The following is a 25,372-nucleotide window of genomic DNA, read 5'->3' on the forward strand; positions in this document are numbered from 1 at the left end:
GAGCAGCGTCCCTCATTAAACCAGTAAACTCATCTTCGTGCAAGTTGGAGTCTCAAAAAACTAAATAAAAGAAAGTCAATGTTTAAGAAGCTAAAAGGTCAAATCAAACGTGCCATTATTGAGACTTAAATACAATATGTTGAATTGGAATTTCAATCAGTGTAAAAAGTGTTCCTGACACAGCTCATCTTCTCCTTTCTGACAGTATTGAATTATTCTGGGTGACAATATTTTCCACAAAACAATCTCATAAATAAAAGTGTATTTATTAACATGACAATCAATACACAAACAAATTTGTCCTGAACATAGCAACTTTAAAAAATACAAAATAGACATATACATTATGTATTCTGTGAGCAAAACCCCCCCACCCTAAAAATCAAGTGACAGAGGTGTGCCGGGTGATGCATCAACTCTGCAGGTGGCACCAGCGGCTCGGCAACGAGCAGCATGGACGTCGTGCTCCACGGAGTCCGTTTGTGTTGAGAAATAAACAGTAGAACTACAGACAACGTGTGTGTGTGGATGAAGACAGAGCATTCACTGGTTCTTACTCGTGCAGCACAGTCCATGTGTGTGTCAGGACATGAAACACAAGTATGAACACAACTAGGGCCAATGCCACAAATTGAAACCATTGTTGTTTTCTTGCATTGTGGCGTTTGTCTTAAAACCACGTTCAGTAGTTTCATGCGGGTTAAGCAAAGTCAGAAAGTGTTTGTGAGTAGTGCCAGAAAAACGCAACTGCGTTTTTGCACTAGTTTTACTTGAACCTCTTCAAAAACATTAAGTGTGGATCTTAAAGAGCCGTTTTAGTGATGCATTCAGTAAAACATGCACACACAAAGGGGGTTTGAGCCGTGGAAAAGTCTGAATACCGTGATAGTCTTCAATTTCAGTCTATTCAGGCCCAATAACCGACCGACTGAACCACAAGTCCACCGTGAGGGTTGTGGTCATTTGAACGACTGGGAATATATTTGGATTAGGGGAGAGCTAAATCGATGAAATCCGGACCACAACTGACCCTTCAATAAGCCCCAACGAGCGGTTGGATCAGCCTTCAAGCCCACACGGCCATTAACTGCCCTGCCTGCATAACTATTATCTAACATTTGGCATAACAATAAAGCTATTTAAAGCGTGTGGAGGATCAGAACCAGAATCAAATATCAAGGAATTACGAAACGACTGCACGAGCGTACGTGAAGTACAGCTGGATCGCAGTCGGACCTGCACGGTGCTGCGCTACGATTGGACAGGCTGCGTATGAGGGCGGGATCTAGCATTACAGTATACAGCGTTTTATGTCACAGAATCAGTACATTAACATCAGGATTCAAAACACCTTCCGGAAAATCATTGGCTAATTTCTGCCCTGTTCCCCCCAAGCAGTTATTCCGGCACCGACAAAAACGACTTTCATTGCTTAACATTTGTATAAAGACAGTTATTACGTGTGGCATAAAAGCATGGTATTTAGTTCTGAAATGACCAATTCATGCCACCACCCCACATACAGTAGCAATATCAAAAACCATGTCCATTTGAAATGATGACAGCACCACGAAGAAGGCTGGTCTGATTGAAATAGACCGTCAGTGATACAGACGTCTGCTGCTGCACATTACAGGTGAGCGGCCTGAACACATTAGAGTAACGGGGACCAGGAAAGGGTCCCAGTGTACAGACGCTTAAGGTCAGCAGAGCAAATATGAAATCTGGGGTTATCGTGGGAAAATCTACCCAACTATTCAATTTTCTGTACTTTTAGGCGATAGTCTCCCGAGCTCCTGTCTGTCAAATTGTTGAGTTAAAAAAGCCACACAGGCTGCGAAAGGACACCGACTAAAACAAAGCACCTTTCAGGGAACTCTGCTGCATGAGCACACGTACATCGAGTGGAACCATCGATTGTTGGAGGGACTCGCTGAGGTCGCTGCTTAATAGCAGCATGATGGCACATCCTGCAGTTAGATAAACGTGTATACGGCGAACATCTAACGGCAGATATGTTTGTAGAGCACATCTAACAGTTCGGCTCACTGGCTGAATGAAGCTCAGATCACATCTTGTCAGACGCAGTGTTGGACCATATTCTGTAAATAGCCAGCAAACAAACATCCTGTTACATATGGAGCCCCGAAGTGTGCAATATTAAATCAATAGAAATGACAGGATGAAATAAATAACCACAGGAATAAGTGGTTTAAAATTTAAAGAACAACCGACAAAAAATATATATAGATTGTTTTTCTTCTAAGATTGACAAAATTTAATTAGAAGTCATTTGTATTTCATTACAAAAATAGCCTTATTCAAAAGTCTGACGTACTCAATATGGGCATTCCTGTTGCATATTGTTTTTGGTCACTGCCATCTCACCTTCACTCGACCCCGGCCTCCTAAACCAAAGCCGTTACCTGGAAGGACGACGATGGTGAATAAATCAACCAGAGGCTGCTGCAGGAACTGAAGACACACTAAACCCTTTAAGAGGCTAAGCTAGCTATTAGCCAGTAAGCAGCGTGAGCTAGTACCCATTGAGAGGAACATCTTTAGCTTGAACATGTGGCAGAAGTAAGAATCAGCTAGCGGGCGTTAGCTGCTGCGGCTAACACGTCTCTTCACCTTGATGCTTCACACTACAGCCCCCAACCAGAACTAGCCGGTTAGCCAAAATAGTTGTCTTTAAGTAGCATGTCCAGCTTTTGTGTCAACGTTTTGCTGAATCATTTCCAACACTCTTGTTCTACCTACCACGTCTCATCGCGCTACAAGCGCCGGCTGGTGTGGAGTTTACAAGTTTAAGAGGCGACTTACTGAAAGTCCAGTGTGGGATAAAAACAAAACAAAAAGACTTAATAGTTTTGAAGATAATTAAAAAACAATTTCCCCATCTATTTCCTAATGAAGCTGTTTAATATTGAACACTTCGCAGTTCCTTTTTCAGCTTCAGCAGTTTTCCCTGTGAATGACGAGAGGACACATTTCAACGTGCGCGTCTCCTTAAATGATTTTCACTAAAACATCCTTTGTTTGGGGTCAGACAGCAACCGCGCACAAAGTCTCTGAGAAGAGGAGAACAGTGATACAACCTCTTCAGAAAACATTCCTCATGCTGTTAAAACTAACTAATGCCAGACAATAAATAGTTGCCTGTTGAACGGAAAGAGAACAGACCCATTTACGTCACTAAGCCCCCTCCGCTGGTGCTGAAGTGTTGATGTGCAGTGTGTGATCCCACAACACCAACTACCTCACAGAGAACGCATCAGAATGGAGAATTCATCCCCAACTTGGTTTCAAACTGCAGCTTCTGTCTCTTCTGGTAGCGAACTCGCACCCTGAAACGGACAGAGGGGACAAGATCAGCGCTTTGGATCAAACAAGGGACATAAACTCACTTTGTGAATGAGCACAAAATCATTCTGAAAATCCACACTGATTCTTGCCCCCCGCGTATCTCTCCTCATACCGTATCTCGTGCAGCTTCACCACCTCGTTGACCACCACCACCAGCAGCGGGGACAGAGAGGCCAGCAGCCAGGCCAGCAGGGGTATGTCGCCAAGGTCAAAGGTCAGGGGGCTGCCTCGGTCACGCCATAACTGGTAATCCACTGTGGCCTGAACAAGGTGGCTGAGCAGACTGCAGGAGAGGGGAGAGAGATTAAGGAGACGGGATCCACTTCTTCCAGGTGGCCTTTCAAAATAAAAGCCATAGGTACACGTACACTGCGTGAATGGAACTGAAATGGATATTTTGCTATAACGAAACCAATAAAGACATTTGATGAGACAGTAGCTTAGACTCAGTCTGCCAGATGTTGCTGAGGGTCAATAGGATGCTGGTTGTCTGCTTATTGTGAAGGTTAATTAAAAACGTCCTGCGTGTGACAAACATGCATATCTTCTAGAAGGTGTGGCTGGAGTATTTAGCATTTTAGAAGTTTGTGTTATTAAACATTGGGCAGCTGTTTCACTGGTTTTAACTTCTTAAGTGACGTTAATGTAAATGTTAAAGGGGGAGGCTAAAGTAAGGAGTGCGGACGGTTGAAAGTCGGCATAACTTCAGGCGGGATGTTCACTCACACCACAGGTACAGTGATACACCACCAGGTGTTGCGGAAGGGATTCTTTCTCCACAGAGGTTGAGAGCGGTGGACGTAGCTGAGTGAGATCGCCACTGAGGAAATGAGAAACAGAATGAAGCGGTCGGTTTGAATAGCGAACAATGATTTATGCTGCGTACGTTACAGGGACCTCCTACCAGTGTGTAAGACGAGGAATCCCGCCATGACCTTCTGAGTCAGCAGCAGGCCGTTCGACAGCTCGCCGAACCAGTGAGGAGCGTCCACCGAAGAGCTGCGAGAGTCAAACAGAGCGACAGTCGGCGCACGTCCCATCATTTACAGCATCAAATCCTCCTGGAAACGTGATGTCAGGGACGCCAGTGCTTCGCACACCTGGCCGTGAGCACATGCGCACGAGTGGTGTTGTCAGCGAGGCTGGAGTTGCTGCTTCTGAAGCAGACCTCCTGCAGGGTGAAGCCAAAGCCCAGCAGGTAGGCACACACCGACAGGCCAAACTTCAACAGGAAACAGCCAAGGAAGTAGTTCTGGGTCTGGAAAAAGAAGGCGACACGATGAGAGCGTGGGACCAAATGTTATGAAGGGCTTTTATTTGTCCCGTCTATTCAGTCAATAAATGATGCATATTTTTATCATCATCATCCCCACTTGTTACTGGTACAGTATAGTATTACCTTTAACAGAACGCATGTAGGGCTGTTTGCTGATCATCATTACGTCTATTAAGTTGTTGGTCAACAATATCTTTGGCCAGAAAGTGATCAGCAGTACCGTAAATTCCGGACTATAGAGCGCACCTGAATACAAGCCGCACGAAACAAAAGATGTGTGTACATATATAAGGTGTCCACGCGGCAGAAAAACGACTGCTGACGCAGAGTTCGTCCCACCATTGATTCATTAATGGAAGGTTTACGCGCCGCCGCTCTGTGTCCTTCTCCGACAGCCAGATTGGTTGCCCGTAACCTGCACCGGTCTGTCTCGCTCTCGCTCATTATCGTACATTCACACCAAAAGCAATTTAACCACTACTTCTGCTCTTTATTGGTTCGGGTTCATGACCTCATCCGTCGCCGCACACAGCTTGACTTTCAGCGACTCCTGCAGGAGGTGCGTCTGGATGACCGCGGCTTCCAGCGCTGCTGCAGGCGGACCAGCAGCCGGTCTGATGACCTGTTGTGTCGGATCGGTGCGTCTCTCGGTTACACACAAACTAACTTACAGGCGTTCAGTCTCAGCTGTGTGTGTCTCCGGCGAGCGGCCGTTTAATAACGTGCGTTCACGCTGTGACAGCAGGACGGCGGTGATGACGAGCGGCGCGTCTCAACGCCGATTGACTTTCGCTAGACAGCGCCGGGCGGATATAAATATAAAAAGCGATTTAATCGCTTCACTCGTATCGCTCTTTCGCACGTCTTTCCCGCCGCCTGTTTGAAATCTGCCTCATTCACAACCAGACGCCTCTGTGCATTGACTTTACATGGAATCTACTCACGTGAATGTTTCGCTTCGCTTTTGGTGTGAACGTACCATTACCCCGTAAACAAATGACACATTAGCCGCACCATCGTATAAGCCGCAGGGTTCAAAGCGTGGGGGAAAAAGTAGCGGCTTATAGTCAAAAGAGTTTACGGTACATTTGAAATATTTGACTGGCATGTGGTCCTACCTTCCTTGGGATTGCATCCAGGTTCTTCCCTGTGGCCACTGTCATGGACAAGCTGTCGGGCGGCTTCCCCAAAAACGACACACTGCCAACACAACAGGAAAACGGAGGCATGACATCCGGTGCGGCACAGCACACCTCAAGAGTCTCACTGGTCTCCACCGTGTGTACCTCAGCAGTGGGCAGCTGAAGCAGGACAGCCAGAGTATGTCAGTGGTGTTCATGGGAGGAGGAAGCTGAGCTAGACAGGCCAAGAACTGCAGAGAAACAGCCGCACACCTCACATATTTATTCAGCAGCACGGCTTGTATTTCTACATACAAAGCTAGCAGTGCGGCGCAGATGTCCGTGGACAAGGCGTCCGCTCTCACCTGGATGATGACCAGACTCAGCTGGCACTGCAGCAGGAAGAGGAAGGACTTGCGGATGCCGTAGGTCGTGTGTCGCGCCTGGAACACATTCCCCCCAAAGGGTTAATGAGGGCATCTGACGGCGCTCTCCGACCCGCTGCGCGTTGGCGGCGCGTCCTAACCTGCTCGATGAGCTTCACCATGCTGACGCTCTCCCCTTGGTGGAAGGTGGCGGAGCAGCCCAGCGTGTTGAGCTGTCCAGAGAGCCTCAGAGGACACAGACCTTCAGCGTCCGCGTCGCTAAATCCTCCCCCAGTGGCGTAGCCGAACGTCTCCCACGAACACTGAGAGGGGTACAGGGGGTCCAGGGCAATGCTGCGGGGGGATTCACATAGACGCAAATCAGGATTATAGTACTACTCAAGGGGGCAGAAAGTTACCAGAATACATTTCATCACTCGCCTCATAGAATCAATCATTACAGTTTGTTTTATCCAGGTTTAGGTGGATCTGTCTCATTACGAGAAAATTCATCAGTTATATAATAATCCGTCCAGTAAATAGAAGTAGTATTACGGAGTGCTGTGTTAATGGATGAACTGCTCACACCACCGCTCTGTGGATTATCTGATAACGGGACACTGACTCTTGAGTGTTGCGCTTTGTTAACTTTTGTGAATCTTATTCGTCAACGCTGTGAGTCCCTCAGAGACGAACATCTCCGTGCCTGAATTAATAGAACCAGAACTATCTGCATGGCGAGATTCCACTAAAGTAAGACAACGATGCTGTATTTTAACATTAAAAAGCAAACAACGAACCATATTAATGTGCGCTTACCTGAGGTCACTTTGTAGAAACAGGCGGCTGTTGCGGAAATTGGCGGAGCTTCCCAGGCAACATGTTACCTCCCTGTTCTCCTGCATTATCTTGATCATCTCACACATGGCTGTGGAGAAAAAGGATCAGTATGAGAACCTTTAAAGAGTAAAAGTGTGCACAGAATTAAGTGGAGCGACGCAAACGGACGGTGACTTATTATGTCAAAGCGCGTGGAGAGGACTCACTGTCGGGGGTGCAGTCAGTAAAGAGCGGCACCAGAAGAGGCACATTGTCGATGTTCTTCAGATGGGGACGAACCTGGTGGATGCCACGAGGTAGCTTAGCCTGCCGAAGAGCAGAGACAGAAAAGACATTAACAGACAATATGCTTCAAATAAATTCCACCCATTTGACGGCTTTAAATCAATGGCAGTGCACACAAATAATCCCCTTAAAGCAATGCGTCATCTGCTGTGAAAATAACACGTGGCTTTCTTTGTGAAGAACGGAGCCGCAGCTCCACTGGTTTTGATAGAAAGACGTAGTTACCCTGTTGCAGTCCTCCAGGAAGCTGGGAACGTCGCTGTCTGTGGGCTGGAAACCGGCCAGGTCAGAGTGGGCTTCCTCCTCCGCCAGGAGCGGGCCCTCTGCCTCGTCCCGGGAATCTGTGTGTCATGGGAAGACGGCGGATACTCTTATTAAGAGAGCTCAGTACGGAGCAAGTCCTCCACGTGGTACACTGAGCAGCTGCCTGCACGGCTCCACGGGCAGGAGAACTCGACTCCGTACGACGCACGCACTGCAGAATTTGTTGCTTCAGTTGACCCCACCTTCTAAGACCGATTGGACATCCACATAAACGGTTCAGAATGTTGAGTTGAGCTGAGTTTTTATAAAGAGGTTTGGTACCTTGGGTTAGGAGTCCATGCAGGGAGACATGGCCGGGGCTGGTCTGAGCTCCATCACAGGGACTTTCTCCATTTGGGGTCAAAGAGATGTGACAGTTCCAGCCTGTCTCCAAACCCATCTTCTCTGCAAAGACCTGCACGCACACAGAAGTCATCTTCAAATCATCAGTCCACAAAGCAACGGATGACATCACCATGACGTCCGCGGCTTATAGACAGTAGGGCTGCTACTAATGATTATTTTGATAATTGATTAATCGGTTGATTATTTCTTGGCTGCAACAACGAAACAATGAAATCGCTAAAATTTGATTATTAAAAGCGTTGGCAACAAATTGCATTATTGTTGCGCGCAGAGCAAAAAAATAAAATAAAAACGCCAAGCTGACGCAGAGGACAGAGCAGCCAGCAGCGCCGGCAGTTGTTGATCAAGCTAGCGTTAGCTCGCTAATAACAGCAGTAAACCAGCTAGCAAGACGTTTTTATTTACTCGCCTATTTTGGATCATTCATTTTTCAATCTGTTGTCTTGTATATATTTCGTGCTTTGTCCCATACCGGTTATTGTTGACAAATATATTTGCGTGTGTTGTACTTTTTAATGCTGTCATATATGGTCCATTATATATATATATATATATATATATATATATATATATATAGTCCAGTGCGCTTGCGCATATACTGTGGGTTATACGGTAGTTGATGTTATGCCTGTAAAGGGAGACACATGGTGATCCATTAAATCAACTAAGAGGCCTCTAATGCATTTATTTACAAATGCCATTTTAAATTCAGCTCATGCACTCATGCAGCTGTATACATTTACTTAACTTGCACTACAATGATGGTAATAATTTAATGAATACGTTGTGTGTTTGTGAGTGTGAGCGTAGTATAGAGAACTAGTTCTGATGTTAAAACAAAATCCTGTTAAATTTTCTGATTCTTTTTTTTATAAATTATGTTCAATTAATCGAAGAAATAATCGGCCGATTAATCGATTATCAAAATAATTGTTAGTTGCAGCTGTAATAATTTCTTCGATTAATCGCTGAATCGGATTAAAAAGCTTTAATTCCCAACCCTTTATTCTAAAACAGAACTGCAAAAATACAGGTTGCTCCTTGAACATAATCATTTATAAAAAGAAAAATACAAATCCGAAAATGTAACAGGATGTGTTTTAACGTCAGAACTCGTTCTCTATACTACACTCACAAACACCCCATGTTCACTTGAAGCTTATTCATTTAATTATTACCACCATTGTCGTGCAAGCTAAGTAAATGTATACACCCCATCTAAGTACAGCTAAAAACACAACCAGGTGCTATGAGATGAATTCACAATGGCATTTGTAAATAAATCCAATAGAGGCTTCTTAGTTAGCCGCGTTGGTTTAATGGATCATTGTGTCTCCTTTTACAGGCGTAACATCACCTACCGTATAATCCACAGTATATGCGCAAGCGCACTGGACTACCGTATATGACAGCATTAAAAAGTACAACACACACAAATATATATGTCAACAAAAACCGACATGGGACAAAGCACGAAACCGACCGTCCGTAGCGTCCACCCCCCCATGCTCGCATCGAATTTTATCGATTTGTTGTTGCAGCCCTAATAGACAGTCTACTTCTGACCATTGTTGTGGGTTTTTTGGTAGAAAGAAAAAAGGAGGCCCTCCTCTGTCACAAACTGTGGAAAGGTTACAACGGCATGCTGTATTGGATGGTGGAAGAAGCCTCCTGCTGTCAGCAGATACACATCCCCAGGAAAGACCATCATACATTAGTCTGGCCCACCCAACCGACTAGGTAATATAGGAGGTTCACATGAGGGCTTGTGTGTGTGTTCACCTTGCTGCGGAGCTCATCCTCCATGGAGAAGTAAACAAACCGGATACACGCCGTGACGAGAGCGTCGATGAACCGGACTGTGTCCAGCCGTGCCTGGAACTGCGACGATACCATGCCCATGAAGATCTGCCCACTGAGGGCCTGGACGCAGTCATCGCGCTCCGCGCCCTCTCCTATGCCCTCTGGACACACAAAGGGGGGGAAGAGAGGAGTTGAAGTGGTATCCTTACTCCGACCATACGTCCCTCCGTAAATGACTCGTACCGTCAGAGCTCCAGCTGTTCCTGCAGGAGTTGTGTTTGATGGGGGTGGTGGAGGGCAGCTCCACCCCGGAGAAGAGGCAGGGGCCGGGCACCAGCTCCACGCACTTCCCGTCCAGTTGGCCAGACAGGGAGACCTGCATGGGTTTGTAGGCAAACGCAGAGCAGTAACCGGACAGGCAGGCTCGCTGGTAGAAGTCCAGAACCTTCTTTCTGTCGGGACAAGAGACGAGCGAAAGTGAAATGAGGTCATTTTGTTGATTCTTAAAAGGGGACATTTTGTGAAAGTTTCACTTTGATAGGTCTTCTACACGTTAATGTGGCTGACTGGCACGTCTACCAACCCCCAAATGCTGGAAACAAAACACAGGGCTCATTAGCATTAAGGCCTCAAACGAGGAGTTTTGAGCGGAGCCTTTTAAGGCAGGCTGAAAAGAGCTGGTGACAATGACCCTCGTGGTATGACCCACTTCATCGTGTAGTAAAAGGGCATAACAGGTCTCCTTTGATGTTTGAATGAAGGTTTACCGCAATGCAACAACGACACCGCACCTGTCTGAGCCTGAGAGCGGATAGATATCCGCGCCATCCCAGAAGTCGGTGCAGGCCTCCAGGATGAGGTCGGCCGAGCCATGCGACAGCATCTGGACATTATCTGCTCACAGAGCGACATAAGCAATACAACTGAGAAGCACTCTAAAAGAAAGAGACCAGTTAACACAGCAAACTACAACAAGGTCATTAAAAAAATGTGTGTGTGGACTCACTGGAGAAAGCGTCTCGAACAAACAGGGAGATCAGATGGGAGAGGGGAGGCTGACGTTTGGTGAAGTAATGAAGGTGGCGGGAAGTGAACTCCTTGGTCTTCTCTCCTGACGGCAGCTGGTACAGAGCCAAGTGGTTCTCCTGCTTAAACAGCTCCCGGGCACCAGGAGTGAACCCTGAGAAACACACACACACAGAAAGTCCCGAAGTTCAACACTTCAGAACCAGAGCAGGAATATCCGGCCATCCTCATTACACGCTCACCTATGAGCCTGGAGAGCTCGCAGAGGCCCCAGGGCACGTGGACGGGCAGCACCGTGCCGTGGCTCTCCTGCAGGGCCAGGTTGGACAGGTGGTCGGAGAAGCGGCAGAGCTGCTGCGTGACGCTGGCGTTGCAGAGGTTCAGCATGATGTTTAGGCCCAGCGGCTTCAGGGACGGCAGGTGGCACTGCCAGGAGAGGTCGTCGAACTGGATGCTAGCCGGGTTCTGCTGGTCCTGCGACAGGCTCAGCATCTCCAGGTGGTAGTCGCACACAAAGTCGTCCGCCTCCGCCTCGGGGCAGCCCATCCCGAAGTCCTGGAGACGCAAGGGGGCGAATGGGTAAGTCTGAAAAGACGTGCCCTCTTCGTTCAGGACTTCCAGCGCTCTTTTGTCCACCTGGTCGTCCTCGCCTCCCTCCGCGTTGTGGCTGAAGCTGACGTTGGACCCCGAGTGGTGTTTGGTGCGAGTGTGCGCCGCCTGACCGGAGCGCCGCAGCCGAGCGGTGTCCGTGGAGCGGGCGGTGCAGCGCGACGTCTCGCTGGGCTCGGGGCCCTCCCCCAGCTGGGCCGAGGACTCTGCTAGCAGACAGAGCAGGGCCTCCGCCTCCTGAGCCTGTTGCGGCGGGCGACACAACCAGTCAGGGGCGGAATACGGTACGGCGCATGGTCGGCCGGTGAACGCACACCACACACACACACACACACACACCTCCTCCCGGTCCTCGTCGGTCTCCATCCGGCAGTCGGAGCTGACAGACAGGTCGTCCCTGAGGTCGTCCTGGCTGTGGTGAGGCGGCTCCACTCGCCCACTGAAGAACAGCACGGTCTCTGGACTGGGGTTAGGCCAGGACAGGACGCCCTGCTTGTCCACACAGCACAGCACCTGCGCACACACACACACACACACACACACACACACACACACACACACATACCGCATGTATCTTTTGTCCGCAGTCCTCCAGCGGCTACATTGTTGCTGAGAGCTGCCTTGTGATTTGCCAGTTCACCACTTTTAATGGGAACTAGACGCAGTTGAAATGTTAATCTATTTTATACAGAGGTAGTTGCAGAAGGTGGACCATTATAAAAGTATTGGTAGCATTTTAATATTTGAAATTTGATTTCGTGAAACTCCTTGTGCTAAACCAATCCACAAATAAAACCACAGCTCTACATCCTGGATAGTTTGACCTGCCGAACTAATTGCCCCTATAAATTTAGCAACTTCATATCTCTGAATAGTGACCAGCAGAATAAAAAAAGGGGACATTTTCTATTCAACGATTTCCCCAAATGGGCACCCATGATACTCACAGTGACTGATCCCAGAGTGTGTAGAAGGCTGGAAGTGTAACAGAGCGTCTGAGACTCTCCCTTCAGGACGCCAACCGTGTGTCTCCACACACAGCGCAGCAACTCCTACACACACACACGCACACACACACACACACACACGCACACACACACAAAGATATGAGTTTAAAAATAAATGCTGATTGAGTTAATAAAAAATAAATAGCAAAAACAAGCAGATTGAGGAGGCAACTGGGCCTAAAAGCCAGACAGCATCTGTAAAACAGCTGTTTGATCGGGGCTGAAGGCAGAGGGGAGATCCAACACTACGATGCTGTTGGCATGAGGCGAGGAGGAGAAGCGCAGTGCAAAGTGCAGCGTTTTTGTGAGTGGACCAAAAACACATCCATGCAGATTTAAAATCACTTTGTCTGGAATCCATGACGAGCGGACGAGCGAGGGACAAACAATCACAGCTCGTACGTATGAGGGGAAACATGTACGTAGGGATCAAACACTCAGGCCCCCGCGTTACACTGGAGGACATTAAGAGTTTTATTTATTTATATACGTTAATCCTCAATAGACATTGGGGAGCTTTGAAGAATGAACCCCCTCTAGCTGTACAATAGGCCCACCCCAGTGCATGCTGGTCCTGTACCTGCCTACTCCCACAAGTGCCCTCACAGAATACATCTTAAACACAAACTAAACAAAAAGTACAACAAATAATTGTTTAGTTAAACAAATTACCCAAAAGTTACTTTACTAAGTCCCAAAAATCTGACCAAAACAAGTAAACCTCTATGATGATCAACATTATTTATGAATGAAATAACCATGTACTGACGTAGCTCCTAATAACAGTTCAAAGATAACCGGGTTTGTGGGCGTAAACCTGCATCGTGAGGAGCTTGGTCACGTCGTGCTGACGGATAATCAGACGGAAGGGTGAAAAAAAGCAGAAAGCAAAACAGAAAGCAAAACGTTACACAATGAACACAAGGAGAGAGAGAGTGGGAGGAGATGTAATGGAGATGGGGGGTGTGGGGAGGAGCAGAGAGGGTAGCGAGTCTCAAAGGGGGCAAACAGCCAGCGGGTTCGGGTGGAGGAAGGGGGGGGGGGGCAGCAAGAGGTTATACCTGGGAGGAAACCACTTCGGTGTAGCTGCTCAGAGTGTCCTCAGAGAACTTAGCAAGCTGGGGCGAGAAGAAAGTCTAGTTAAAACACAGAGTGACGCCTTCACGGTGGCTCCTCTGTGTGTGTTGGACCGACATGGCGTTAGCGCTGCCTGAATGGAAGGTGCTAGCAGCCGACACGGGGGAAAGAAATAACTGTACAATCAGTACGACAGTTGGGTCGTTTTGTCTCGGGCTCAGGGAAGCATTTGAGTGAAAGGAAGATTTGCACAGACTCAGATAAAACTGGCCTTAAGTTAACAGCCACCCTGCTGAGCGGAACAATCGGGTCAAACTAATACTTTCCTGACATTTAAAAAGGTGGAGACGCGCCGGGACTCGCAGAGCCGCAGAGATAGAAGCACAAAGAACATACTTGTTGAAAACAGCGTAGCAGGACGGTTACATTTTTATGCACGCGGTCGCCAACGGCAACCGTTGGAGCGGTGTAACGCGTCTTGCGGGAAAGTCCTGCGTGGGCAAATCCAACGCGCGTTTTCACCATGAGAACTAACAACCGCGGGCATTTTTCTTTTGGCCTACTGGAATGACTGCGGTAAACAGTTCCATGTCCTATTTAGTGATGCTATACGAGGTACTGCATGTTGGTGTTGGAGGCTTTCTGGTCTTCAGCTAATTAAATGGACCTTAAATGATGTAATCATCATTGCTTGTTAATATCCTGGAAATGCAATTTGTTATTGTTTTAAAAACTGAGGTCTGCACATTTTCTGCCACAGCAGGAATTTTATTAGCAGGAAGTCTGCGAGAGCGTCACATTCACAAATGAAATCACTCATTCATTCATAACGATGATTGATGGAGATCTCTATGGTCCTAACTGTGCGACCCTCGATGGGATGGATTAACCATAGACATCAGTCCAACCTCAGGTCTGTGTGTGTGTGTGTGTGTGTGTGTGTGTCTGTGTGTGTGCGCGTCCCTCACCAGACCAGCTGGCGACGCGTGGCTGAACTCGGCGAGGACCCGGGCCTCTCCGAAGGCGTTCAGCAGCACCCACATGACCGGGAAGACCAAGGGCAAGATGGGCAGAACACCCATCAGCTGCAAACACAATCACACAGCCGTACACGTCCCGTTAACATTCGGCTGGTGGCCACACACACACACATTACACATTTAGACGGGTACACACTCCAGTCTCTCTAAGTCGCACATTCGTAGTCTTGTGTGATTGTACCTGAAGTTGAATGAAATTGTAGCAGGTGGGGGTGAGGCTCGGGGCGTCACAGAAATAGCGAACAGTGTTCACTACCAGGAAAGCCCCCTAAAGGGAGAGAACAAGGTGTGCTACATCACACTCCGGTGGGCTTAGGTGGAGAAGAAGGGATTCCAAACACGTAGCAGAGACTCCAAATTGCTCACCAGGACGACGGGACAGACCAACTTGGTGATGACCAGCTGCACCGTGAAGCGCTCGTTGTCCAGCACGGTGATCGGACGCGCCAACGCCATCTCCAAACTGTTCCTGTCCGTAAAAAAAGACATGATCGTTCGAGTTACTTTTTTTCCCCATCCGACAACATCTACGCGTTGCTGTCGAATCCATCAGCTCATTTTTACCCAGAAAAACGTTTTTTTTTATTTTTTTTTTTATGGAAACATGTAGCACCCTGTATCTGCATCTCATCAACACGGTCGCTGTGAAATACAGACACCAGCCAGACATCGTGTTGCCTTTCCAACCCTGTGTGCGATGATGAGGAGCAGCAGTCATTGCACACAGGCAACGCCGACCGTTGATGATTGCAGACAAATGGCGAGAACTCGGACGTCCTGAGGAGCAAGTTCACACGACTACCTGACTACGTCCAGCACCGGAGTGCGCGCCACCCTGAAGAGGCGGTGCTGCTGCGGGCTCTGCGGTCCCCTCTTCTCGTCGGCCCGCGGGGAGGGATGAGGGGAGAAGGGGGGGAATAAATCCCCCGGCTCCAACTTAATGTGCTTATCATCCTGAGGGGACAGGAAGGGGTTGTGCGGGTCACTGAAGGGCCGTGTGGACACGCAGAGTCATTTCCAGGTAAAACAAAGGAGGTGCTGGTGTGAGCTGGGCGACGTTGTCTAGTCTAGTGCAGGAAGTCAGGTTCCAAGTGACTGTGTGATGATGAATACTGCTATCGAGTCTCACGTAAGATCTGCTTTGCTTTAAGTCCTACTCTATCTTGTTTTATAAATTTACTAACAAATAGACGTTTCTCCACACATATAGATGTTCCTACAGAAGTTAAACTAACTAAAAACCTCTGCCAAGTTCATTCATGTTAACTTTCAGCTGTACATTTTGGCGCTGGAGAAGAAGACCTTTGAGTAGCTTTGAACCAGGACTTGTGTGTCAATGTATCTCCTGCTTGCAAGTATTAGTTACTGATTTTACGTTGAGTAAGAGTTTTTCTAACATGAGACTTGATGTATAGTTTCACACTAGCAATTCAGCAGACACCCACTTCTAAAATCCAATTAACAATTAAATTACAATTAAATTAAAACAATTGTAATAATTGTTTAATTCTGTGATGGTTTTGTTACAGCATTTCACACTTTAGAATCGTGGAATAAATATTTAATCTGTTCGGTGCAGCAAAGTAAAACCGTAGCCGCTTGTCCATATCAGGCTGCTTTCAGCTTCATCCCACCCAGTGAGGCCTGTCTGTTCCATTATCACATAACGTCCCGCTGCACTGTGACCTTAGAAGCGTTCCTTTATGTCACGTGTGACTGTGTACCTCTTCAGGCAGTATCAATGCTTACGTGCCGTTTGCCGTTACCAGCGGTGACGCCAGAAGCTCGTTTCAGTGTTCTAGTGGTGAACCGATGATAAAATATCGGCTTTCTGCACCACTTCTGGTATTTGGCACCCAAAAAGAACATAAAGGGCAAATTACTGATACCTTTGGATTGCTTATTTCCCAAGAGATAAGATTTATATTTCATGAATTTCAAAGGTCAGCTCAGTCTAACCAGCCAGGATACGTTGCCGAGATCAGAGCGGATAAGAAAGTCGAATAAGGTGTATTCATAAAAAAAGGTCAATATATCAATATTCAAGTCAAAGTGGTCAAAAAGAACAAATAGACGTGTTGTCACTCAGTAGCTGCACTGGAATCCTTCCTGTTACTCCATCAGAAGTTCCTGCATATTTTACTCAGGTTCAAATTTGGCTTTACGCTGCGTGTGTGCGTGCGCGTGTGTGTGTGCGTGTGTGTGTGCGTGCGTGTGCGTCTACGCACAGACTGACCTTGATGCCTCGGAGGGAAGCAAATGCCTCCTGTCCAGGTCTCAGAGCGACGACGTCTCCTTCCACCAGCAGGCTGACGGGAAGGTTCACCAGCCGGGAGTCCCGGTAGGTCCAGTGAAGGGACCACGACGTGGACGAGGGCGTGTGGAGATCCGGGTACAGAGACGGAGACCAGCGCACGTCACCCTCGCAGCCCGACACGTAGTCTGGAGGGACAGACGTGGAAAGGCACCGTGAGACAGGAATTCACTCATTCATAACCTGGGGACTAACATTCATGCACATCCAAAACACATCCCATGTTCGCCAGGAAGTGGAGATAAAAAAAATATAAATAAAAAAGAGATAAATGTTACAAAGTTCATGAGAATTAGGTCACATATTTTCCATCACGAACCTAATTGTCTCCCAAAGATTAAAAATACATTTAAAAAAACTGTTCCTTAGATAGTTTCCTCATTCGAAAGGATATTCACCATCACCCCGACAACGGAAAATAACAATTACATTTCCACATTGGGCCAGTAGGTTGGGATATTAAATCGTCATTTAAAATCTACATTTTATACATATATAAACTGTATGAATAATATTTGCGGTTCTGCTGGAGGATTTCCCCCCCGGTTGACAACAGACACTCGGCACAAGCATTTCCTATACGGCCACATATGAGTTGAAGTAGCGAGGCGCCACAGGTCGACGGGGGATCACGCTGAGCCTGCAGGGTGACGACGGCCGACTCACCGCTGAGCTGTGCGATGATGCCGTTGAGGCGGCGGACCATCTCGCTGCTCTTCAGCCGCTCCTGGCGTCTGACCAGCAGCAGGTTGAGCACAAGGAGCAGGAGGAGCGCTGCAGCGCTCAGCAGCTCGATGCCAGAGCTGTGGAGGAACCAAGTGGAACCAAATGAGACAAGCTACAGAGAAACACGCTGCAGCAGGTTCCGCTCACTCAGACACATTTCTGAAGTGCCTTAAAAATGAATTGAATAAAACAAAATAATCCAAATGAATTCCATCCACATTCAAACCAACTACTGGTGTTTGCATTAATCAGTCAGTGTCAGTTAACATATCCAATTGAATGGTTTTGGACAGAAAGAAGAAGTGTCCTTTGCGGGGACTCTGCTATAGACCTTGTTAGAAAAACTAAATAGCCGCATGGTATCGATCACATTTACACCACGGCTCTCTGTGTACAGCACGCCAGACAGACAGACAGACAGACTCACACACACACACACACACACACACACACACACACACACACACACACACACACACACACACACACACACAGGATCCCGTGAATCCTTTTTTTGAGATGTCAGTTGTAACATAATGTAAAAACAGCTGCTTTCAGCTGCACCCCCCCCACCTCCTCCTCTTCCCTTTGCTCTCCTCTGGAGAGAAACTCCTGAGTAGGAGGAAGACGATGGAGACGTGTCGCCACCTCGCTGAGCCGGGTCCCAGCTCCCGGGTCTAACCGACTTGGCGGTTAATGCTTCAGATGACAAAAGTTGCACGGTTCCAGACCAGGGCGCTCAAGCTGACAGGGGACAACCTACCTGCCCTTTGGCTGGCTACCGTGGCAACAGACGAGACCCAGCACCACCAGCAGAGTGAGGGCAGCTCCCGGCCAATGGAGACAGGAGTGACGGTTGCCATGGTAAAGGAAGCTATTCACCCACCGTTCCTACGCAGACATCAGCAAAACGATACGCAGCGGGTTACTACGTAAGGCACGGCTGTGTTTAAGGACTGGTCGACCAACGGTGTGTCTTTATGATTTCACACAAAGATGTCGTGACAATAAAATGGGGTTGAGGTGTATTAGGTGAAGAGGTGCACTTGGCTACCTGTGCGGCGGCTCCCCTGCGCTCGGGCCTCTGATGGTGCTCCAGCAGGCCGCTGAGCTGGTCCCGCAGCTTGGCCAGAGCCTGGCCGGTGGACAGGCCCAGGGTCGCCGCTTCCTCCTCCTGCAACCACACAGAGACAGCACGTTGCTATTTATTCAAGATTAACCTTTGATTTAATGGTCTTCCAGCCTCTTTTGTCACAAGAGACCCATTTGTGAGATAATTAGTGGAAACAAACACATCAACTTTCACTCGTAAATTCAAAAGTAGTGTGTTGTACTTCTATTTTTCCAACTAGTTGATTGATGATTTTTAAAACTATTATTCCTTTTACACAGTGGTGGTGAAATTATTTATTGTAAATCTAAACTTCGAATGAAATAAAATACAAAAATCTATTTCCACTGCCAGGGCATAAACGATAGATCTAAATTATTGTACAAGAACAATTTACCTATCCCAAACATTGGAATAAGTTACATTTATGACAGCAGAAATGTATTCATTCTGTCAGGGAGCAGAAAAAACAGTCATCAATCAATGAATAATCTATTTATCCATCAATAATCTATGTTTAGAAGCAGGGAATAAGGACACTGGGATTTACAGTCTGTGAAGTCCATGTTTGTTCTAGATTTCCTTTAAAAGAAGAAAAAAAGGCACTTTCAGTAAGGCAGGTTTTTAATAACTTTGTTTCAAATGGAAAAGGTCCACGTTAGATTGTACTACTTAGTTAATGTGTGCTGCACTGAAGAAGATGTGAAGCGGGAGATTGAGACCATACATTCACGTTTATGTTTACTGAGGTAATAAATCAAGTGAGAAGTAGTCAGACAGACGTCTGTAGGACCGGAGGACGTTTGGCTTCCTGCTGCAGAACCAGAGGTTACTAAAACACACAAGAGACAAGAATGTTTTTCACATTTTACTTCCTTCTCTTAAATGGCCCTAAATATTAAATCAGCAACCAAAATCTCTGTCCATTACTTTTCTGACGATTGACTGAATGATTAATGGCGTGACATCGACGTTCCTTGCAATCCTGTTTCGTTGAGTGAAGTTATATAACAGAAAAAGGGGAAACTGAGCCCCAGCTGATGTTGGTGGGAAAGCGTTCAGGCTCTGCATCCACAGGCCAGCTATAAATACCGCTCCATTTCCCCAGAGCAACAAAGCCTGCAGACGTAAGCCCGCAGACACCGGAGCAGCCTGAGAGAAGAGGCGGGCGGCGCGGGAGGACACGGATTAACGGCCGGCCAGAGCTGCAGTGCGTCTCAACCACAGTCACCACGACAAGTAACGCTGCGGGAAAGGGCTCAAAGAAGCTCGCGAAACAACGCACGCGTCTCTTCTTCCTGGACTTTTTTATGAGACGTGATCCTGAAGTAATTTAACCAAAATTCCACGAACCTCAAGACGAGACAAACTGGAAGCGCAAAAAGATGCCTCTTCTGCTGGGTTTTCTTGTGTCATGCATTCCTCAGTGACATTAATGAGGCAGACCGAAACTAAGGAACACATGAAGAATTCAACACAAACAGCAGCCAGGTTCAGACATGAACTAAAATACATGAATGCAACAAGGGTTCATTTCAGGGACCTGGACAACTCACACAAACAAACTAGAATAAGTCAATTTGACATTTGAGGAGCTGGATCGTATTGACAATCAGTACAGAATGGTTGAAAATCAATTACTAATTGGCTACAACGGATTATGTTGCCCAACAGAAAACATTGTGCTGACTGCGTCTGTAAACGATTGGTGAGAGTTTAAACAATGTAAATTGCTTAAACGGTGAAATATTTCACAGTAATGAACCACAAGGCCCCGACAAGTCAATGACTCTACTGTAACTAACACATTCAAAGTATTACTTATCAACACGCCTGAAGTCATGAAACCAAATGTGCACCGAATCAACATCCAACGCAAAAAGTGAACAGGGACCCGCGCGCTTCCTTCATGCTTCCCTCATGCTTCCCTCATGCTTCGCCTGTGCTGGCGTGAGCTGATGATTAAAGAAAGGGAACGCAACCCACGGACGGGAAGGCAGCAGATTTGTTTGAGCCCCTTGAGCAACGGCTCAGCAGCAGCATTTCCGCTCCCACGCAGCAGCGAAATGCATGTATGTTTGACTACAGAGGGTTGATCATTTCACCTCGGATTAACCAGCACATCCGGAGGGACGATCGTGGACAACCAGAGTGAGGTTGTACGTCACAAGGTGGAACTAAATAAAAAATAAAACCAGAATCACTGGCTCTTGGTTGTGTGTGGAGTTCCACACACTTTTATTTACCACCAACATCCAGTGAGTCCATCCGGCCCGAAAGCATCGTATTCACAAGAATGAGACGTAGCTCCGTGAGGCTGTTAAATTCCATCAATTGGCTCCCGAGCTACTTGAATGGAAATGTAATCAGAAGTCTATTGGGGCCTTTCAGCCATATCTCTGTTAACGCATCAGCTTTACGGAGATAAAGCCGATGCTTCTCCCTGAGGTGAACGCACGAACCACACGACCCTTTGGAAAGTGATAATCAAAAGTTATTTTCATGGGCTTAGTTGGGGGTTTGCTGTCTTGTCTTGATTTAAGCGTTAGGTAAGGGGGTAAGCAGGATCTGCCAAGCAGGCAGACACGAGTCTGACAGGATGGGGAGTCAGTTTATGTCCTGGCTGAGGAATCTAAGGTCTGCGGGTCAACTAGAAGATTTACCAGCCAAAGGGGGGTTAGAGACACACCAACACTATTCAACATACACACTCTGTTTACGATGTTTACGTTAAGTCAGGAGTCTGGACATTGGATGTGACCGGATCTTAGATGCGGGAGGTGGAAGGTCCTCCTCTACGCCAGTTTAGGGCCAATAGAAATCTTTCCTTCTCTGTCTTTCAAGGGTTATAAAACATGATGTTCTTGCTGATGTTAGTTAGTTGTTCTTCCGGCCTGTGTGCTGCCTGAACTGCTCCTGCCTTTGCAAACGCAGCGCTGGTACTTGACCTGTGATCTGACAAATACATTTTCCAGAACGAGAGAAGTTATTCGGCTGAATTTTTGATAACCCCGACCAGGCTCCAAATCTTGAACACGTATTCTTACAATTGCTTGAACCTCTGCGGGAAAACACTGCAGCGCCGCTAAGCAGTCCCCTCAGGGCTCGGTCCCAGGGGCCCCATCTCCCCAGTAAACAGCTCTCCACCCCAGGGGGGGACACTTAAACGGCGCGGCCTGGTGCCCGAACCAAGCGACTGAAACTCACCCGCTTCTTATCCTGCAGCTCCATGGCGACCGCAGCCACTCAACATGCTCTGCTCCTCAACCAGCCAACGGCACCCGGCGCAGCCCGGCGGGCGCCGCTCCGCGGTGTCCGAATCCGGAGGCCACAGCGCTGGGGGCCCGCGTGCGGATCCCTCTCAGCCCGCTGCCAGCGGAGGCTGCAAGCGGAGTGGCTCGGGTTGGCAGTGGAGGAAGATGGAGGGGGGAGGCGGGCGGGTGCGGCCTCGGTCCTCCGCCTGGCAACACCTCCTGCCCTGCCTCCTCTGCCAGTGTGACAGGGGGCCACACCTGCAGGGACCAGCGGGGGTGGGGGGGGGGGTCGGCGCTGGATCAGTGGTTACTTCTCGGAGGATTAATTGTAGCTCAGGTGCAGCGCGGGGATCCTCTTCGCCACATTCATTTAGAGGTCTGTGGATAAATGACAAATAGCCAGGATCTATGAAACAAGCAGTTCTAACAGGAATCACACGGCACACGATTCAAACAGTGGGCCGTAGAACAACATGCATGGACAAGCGCCTCAGTTGGCTCACACTCTGTGACATTGTGTGGTGCCGGTCCATATGACAGCGTGACAGATCTATTGAAAAGCAGACCAAGCCCCCCCATCCCATCCCACCCCGACCCCGTCCCACCCCGACCCCCATACAAGCAGCTTCCTCTGCACAACTAATCTCCAGAGTCAGCGGTCTGCTTCTGGCAAAGAGTGGACACAGCTCAGCCAAAACACGAGAGGCTTTATTGACTATTCTTACTGTGCGAGTAACATTAAACCCCCCAAACAGACCGGCCGAGGCCCCCGATCCGAGCCGATCCGAGCCGAGCCGAGCCGAGCGAGTCCACCTGAGACCGAAGCGCTGTTTGCATTTGTGACCACAGATGAACGCGCAGAGATGACAATGCTCCTCAGTGAGTTCCTCGTCAACTTGAAACGATTAGCTGACGTCACACAGGTGGTTATGATGGACATTTTACAGGTACGAGCAGCCACTGAGGACGAAGCGTTAACTGACGGCAAAGACCCACAATGACGGCTCGTGCTGCCCGGTGTAAAGTCCTAAACGTTACGACACGTTAGTTTCGGAAAGAACCCGGCGGCGCTAAAAGGAGCCATGGGTGAAGGAGTTGGTTTTAACGGCAGACATGCGACGTCCTCGTCCCCGGGTGTCAAAGGCATTTGCTAACAAACAAGAGGCTCCGAGCTGAGCCGACGCACTCTGTTGCGATAGTCTCTACGACCACATAGATCGTCGGTGTGAAGTATTAGTCTGCACACTCACCTCCGGACTTTCCAGGTCTTTATTGATATATATTTTTAAAATATGTCTTTCTCTCAAATGCACTCCTGAGCCGTCAGTGCACAGCAGCAGCCATGTTGGGGAGACTTCCTCCGTTAGCGGGGAATAGTGCGTTGTGATTGGACGGTGTAACGGCTCTCTGTCTTCGTGATAGGTCAGGACCATAGTGGGCGGGGCTATATGGCCTGCGATTGTTTATGGTTCTATTTTGAAATAGGAAACCTAAAACCTTTACTCAGGAGGGGTAATGCAATTTTGTGACCCTTAAACCCGTAATTCATAATATTAAGTTGCTATATTGATATTAAAAATAACGCTATGATGATGTGAAAAATATGTGTAATTGTTCTAACTAAAACTACTACAAATCCTAATTCGTTCCGTGTTCCGCTCCAGGGAGTAAACGCAACGCTTTTCACATCCGGTTACTCCGTAGCTGTGATACTAATACTGTGTAATACTTCCCTAGCATCTTAATGCTAGGGAAGTATTTCCTGTTCAACTTATGTGTTCATATAAATGTCCTATTTGACCCAATGGAACAATTCAAGAAGAACCGAGATGATTTATGACAATTGTTTGGAAATTGTTTTATTTTCCAGAGTACTTTTACACAATTCTATTGCTGTTTTACTGAAGTAGTGTGTTAATACATCAGCAGCATAATCATCTACTCATTAACAGTGAGTTAAAATGGGTCTTTAATATGTCCTTAGCAAACTAGAGAAAGGACTCTGTGATGCTCTTGAGACTCACAATAAGGAAATATCTGAATAACAAACTACACATACAGTATTTAAATCTTGCAAAAGAAATTAGTAGGGAAATACTACTACTAATATAACAATGTGTGACAGAAATATGTATGCCCTTCATTCAATGCAATGAAGGGGAACATTAGAAAAAATAATTGTTTCTTTTTCTGGGTCCACATGACATACATCAACTCCACATATATGAAGTAGCCATTATGCAACAAGCACGTTACATATATTCACTAGTAAGAGTCGCAAGAAAATAACCCATATAATAAACATATACCCAAGTGATACATCACCTCTCAAAGGTGTATGGAAGAAAATCCTCGTGGTTGCTGTAGATCTGAATATTATTAAAAGTTGTAGCTGCAAATGGTTTATGAAAAATGCAAACCCATTAAGCCTTATTAGGAAATAGAGTCCCACATCTTCCTGCTCTCCTGTGCCCTTCAGGCTGCAGCCTCCCTGCTGATGTAAACGTTGAGGTCTGGTTGCCCGGCTGCCTCCGCAGTGTAACTTCACCCACTCGTGTAAATCAATACCTGTCGGCCCACCGGGTCTTCGTCTGATTTCCAATTCCCCAAAGATGAGCATTCATCATGGGGGGGTTTCATACCAGGCCTGTTTGTTGGATCCGATGAAAGAAAAACATTTATAATTGGTGTATATTTGGAAAGATGCTCTATTTAACGTGAAGTTCTCTCTGCGTCTTTGAACAGGATACATTAAAAGCATAGAGTCAAGTTTAGCCAAATGCAACATTAACTGTGTGTTAAGAGAATATGGTTCAGTTTTCATACACCTGTATGTCTTCACGGTACCAAATTCCTAAAAGTGAATATCTAAGTTTAACACAAAGATAAAGAATCGTGTCAATTTGAATCATCACAGGGTTTCGTTTTCGATGACATAATTTTGAATGACATTCATGTGTCACTGCTGGAACAAAAACTTTAAGACATAAAACCCTCTTTTTGACGGCAATTCTGTTTTACGGATTCTACTTCCCGTGGTGAACACCGATGACTAAGAGGTCGGAAGGGTTTGGTTGGTGCCTGCTGGAATGCGATTCTGAGCGACCCACACTTGTGAATATGAATTACTAAACTGCAGTGAGCCCATGGAAATACCTCATGTAGGGTCAGCAGATTTAAAGGAGAAGCTCGTTTTTTTTCAAGTGATTTAAGAAACCACTGTGAAATCTGAGCACGATCAAGGTTTTCATGTGTTGCTGTAATGTGTGTTAGCGGAGTTTGTGTTAATCGCAGCCACAGCAACAGACTGAAAAGCATAAAACAAAGCAAACGGTAGGGATAAACTCAGTGATGCTAATGTACAGTACTAGTGATGAGATTCAGATAGTCAAGGCATGACAAGTACAAAAAGGTCTCTAAACTACAACATGCGAATGAAGAGTCTTGAGACAGGAAGGATTCAATAGCATCACAAAGGGT

General features: G+C 47.1%; 1 protein-coding gene across 3 annotated transcripts; it reads right to left on the reverse strand.

The window, feature by feature from the left end:
- Nucleotides 1-250: 250 nt before the first annotated feature.
- Nucleotides 251-23,389, reverse strand: tmem94 (transmembrane protein 94). Of its 3 annotated transcripts, XM_040177436.2 has the most exons (32): nucleotides 23,143-23,389; nucleotides 21,846-22,270; nucleotides 18,582-18,701; nucleotides 18,291-18,418; nucleotides 17,468-17,604; nucleotides 16,724-16,929; nucleotides 15,290-15,441; nucleotides 14,854-14,956; nucleotides 14,669-14,755; nucleotides 14,416-14,532; nucleotides 13,432-13,488; nucleotides 12,311-12,415; nucleotides 11,703-11,876; nucleotides 11,391-11,606; nucleotides 10,997-11,309; nucleotides 10,735-10,908; nucleotides 10,520-10,622; nucleotides 9,972-10,180; nucleotides 9,708-9,889; nucleotides 7,842-7,974; nucleotides 7,482-7,597; nucleotides 7,178-7,277; nucleotides 6,951-7,059; nucleotides 6,293-6,485; nucleotides 6,132-6,209; nucleotides 5,932-6,017; nucleotides 5,764-5,845; nucleotides 4,470-4,627; nucleotides 4,274-4,368; nucleotides 4,096-4,189; nucleotides 3,482-3,652; nucleotides 251-3,350 (listed from the first exon to the last, which is right to left on the reverse strand). In XM_040177436.2, the coding sequence occupies exons 2-32, from the start codon at nucleotides 21,867-21,869 to the stop codon at nucleotides 3,278-3,280; spliced, it is 4,095 nt and encodes a 1,364-aa protein (XP_040033370.2). In that variant the 5' UTR covers nucleotides 21,870-22,270; nucleotides 23,143-23,389; the 3' UTR covers nucleotides 251-3,277. The 3 variants fall into 3 exon arrangements, with proteins under 3 accessions (XP_040033370.2, XP_040033371.2, XP_077959342.1); XM_040177437.2 differs by lacking the exon at nucleotides 13,432-13,488; XM_078103216.1 differs by lacking the exons at nucleotides 15,290-15,441; nucleotides 17,468-17,604; nucleotides 18,291-18,418; ... (1 more) ...; nucleotides 21,846-22,270; nucleotides 23,143-23,389 and having other exon boundaries at nucleotides 16,724-16,831.
- Between the last annotated feature and the right edge of the window lie 1,983 nt (nucleotides 23,390-25,372).

This window comes from Gasterosteus aculeatus, chromosome 5 (genome assembly GCF_964276395.1).
Source record: "Gasterosteus aculeatus chromosome 5, fGasAcu3.hap1.1, whole genome shotgun sequence".
Classification (NCBI taxonomy): Eukaryota; Metazoa; Chordata; class Actinopteri; order Perciformes; family Gasterosteidae; genus Gasterosteus; species Gasterosteus aculeatus.

Excerpts from the sequence above, each read along its gene's own strand:
- tmem94 (XM_040177436.2), bottom strand. The coding sequence starts at position 21,869 with ATGGAGCTGCAGGATAAGAAGCGG. Across the intron at positions 7,975-9,707 it reads AGGATGAGCTCCGCAGCAAG|GTCTTTGCAGAGAAGATGGG; the intron begins GTGAACACACAC and ends GTGTGCGTGCAG. Across the intron at positions 7,060-7,177 it reads TACTGACTGCACCCCCGACA|CCATGTGTGAGATGATCAAG; the intron begins GTGAGTCCTCTC and ends TTTTCTCCACAG.